The sequence below is a fragment of the Sinocyclocheilus anshuiensis genome, unplaced genomic scaffold (assembly GCF_001515605.1).
Source record: "Sinocyclocheilus anshuiensis isolate Anshui unplaced genomic scaffold, SAMN03320099.WGS_v1.1 scaffold709, whole genome shotgun sequence".
Taxonomy (NCBI): Eukaryota; Metazoa; Chordata; class Actinopteri; order Cypriniformes; family Cyprinidae; genus Sinocyclocheilus; species Sinocyclocheilus anshuiensis.
Window position 1 is genome coordinate 247,904 of NW_015540926.1, and position 2,140 is coordinate 250,043.

General features: G+C 39.6%; 1 protein-coding gene across 1 annotated transcript in view; it reads left to right on the forward strand.

Annotated features, from left to right (window-relative positions):
• Positions 1-2,140, forward strand: part of valopa (vertebrate ancient long opsin a) — a 31,517-nt gene that overhangs the window by 20,447 nt on the left and 8,930 nt on the right. The window contains exon 4 of the mRNA XM_016487329.1: positions 1,583-1,822. Coding sequence (XP_016342815.1) covers positions 1,583-1,822 — 240 coding nt within the window. The remainder of the gene's footprint in view (positions 1-1,582; positions 1,823-2,140) is intronic.

The window sequence follows — 2,140 nt, forward strand, 5'->3', positions numbered from 1 at the left end:
TATACAGATTTTTTTTCTGGAAAGGTAAGAAAGCTTCTCTTCATCAGATCTTTGCACACAGATTTTGTCCCTCCGCAGGTATTCAGGAGATGTCCATGATCACACCTTCATCATCATGTTCTTCACCACCTGCTTCATCTTTCCGCTGGGTGTGATCATCGTCTGCTACTGCAAACTGCTCCGGAAGCTCAGAAAGGTCAGTCGTTCCACAACACCTGGGGCCCATTTCAGAAAGGAGGTTAAGTGAAAACTCTGAGTATGTTAACCCTGAAATGAGGGAAACTCTGGGTTTTCTGTTTCAGAATGGGAGGTTTGTCAAACCCGAGAAAGCAGGGTAAGTCAAGCCCGTTTCTGAAAGAGAGGTAACTTATACTCAGAGTCAGTTACCATGGTAACTTACTCTGTGAACCTAACCTGGTCAGGAGCAGGTTTTCTTAACCCAGAGTTTCTTTGGGTCTCCTCCCCCTTTTTAAAGCGGAAGCGATGTTTAAATACTTTCATGCACGCTGCAAAAATGCTTTTCGTACTAAGTATTTCTTATTTCAAGTACAAATATCTCAAAATTCTTAAATCAATATGAATTCTCTATATAAGAAAATGATATAAGATATTTAGTCTTGTTTCCTGGGGGGGGATCTAAGTGCATTTTACTTAAGTAAAATTATGTGCCAGTGTGGTAATAAAAATAATCTTAATGCAAATGGAAAACAAGATTATTTGGAGTGTCTATTACTAAGTGCAAATTTACAGTAGCTCCGCCCTCCAATGTCACACAAGGTTAAATACAACAGGCAAGAGTAACGGCTACAGTGGTGTAGGCAGTAACACGTTGGGCACGGAGAACTAGCTTGTGATGCGTTCGACCGGGTTCGAGTCTGGCGTTTGCCGAGCTCGTTCTTCTCACTTTTCCCATCACATTAGAATTTATTTTCAATGAAAATGAAGAAAATACTCTAAAAGTGGAAGTAAAGTGCCTAACGAGTGATTAATAATGATGAAAGCATTTATAATTGTAATAAATATAATCATTTACACTCTTGTATTATTATTGCATCCTGTTAATGTACAACAATAATGAGGTGTAAATAGTATGTATCTGCCAGTATAAAGTATAACTAGCATCTAATTATTATTTACACTTATTGCAAAGAATTGCACACTACTTTTACATGGTAAATAGAACATATCGCTATTTTCACGAAGTGTAAATAGCATCTAGAGCTATTTGCACTTAGCCTAGTGTAAATAGGATCTATCGCTAAGAAAGTATGCTAATTCCACTTAGTGTACTCTAGTTTTAACTCAGAGTTGGTTGAACCTCCTTATTGAAACGGGCCCCTGGAGTCCAGCGGCTCATTAGATGAGCGATTCACTGAATCCTAATGATCTCTATGTGCTTTCTGATGACATTACAGCTGCAAACTGACCTCAGATCACCGACAAACCATAAAAATAATCTAAAGTTACTATGTGTGATAATCCTGATACTATGTACAGAACATTATTTATGTCCACTGCCATCATCAGTGTTGATTTGACGATTTTGTTGTTTTGTCAGCACGCACTAAGTGTATGTTCGCAGGTGTCTAACACGCACGGCAGGCTGGGTAATGCCAGGAAGCCGGAGCGTCAGGTGACTCGTATGGTGGTTGTGATGATCGTGGCCTTCATGGTGGCCTGGACTCCATACGCTGCGTTCTCCATCGTGGTCACGGCCCTTCCCAGCATTCACCTGGACCCGCGGCTGGCAGCCGTTCCGGCATTCTTCTCCAAAACCGCAGCTGTTTACAACCCCATCATCTACGTTTTCATGAACAAACAGGTGACGTTTACATTCATGCATGCATCTGTCAGATGCTTTCATCCACAGTGACTTACAATGCAAACATGTTATCAGTTCAAGCACTGACTGGGAAACAAACTCATGATGTATTATAGTGGTGTGAAAAAGTTTTTGCCCCCTTCCTGTTTTTTTTATTGTTTGCATATTTGTCACACTTAAAAGATTCAGATCATCAAACTAATTTTAATATTACACAAAGATAACCTGAGTAAATATAAACTGCAGTTTTGAAAATATGATTTCATTTATTAAGGGAAAAAAGCTGTCCAAACCTGCCTGGCACTACGTGAAAAAGTA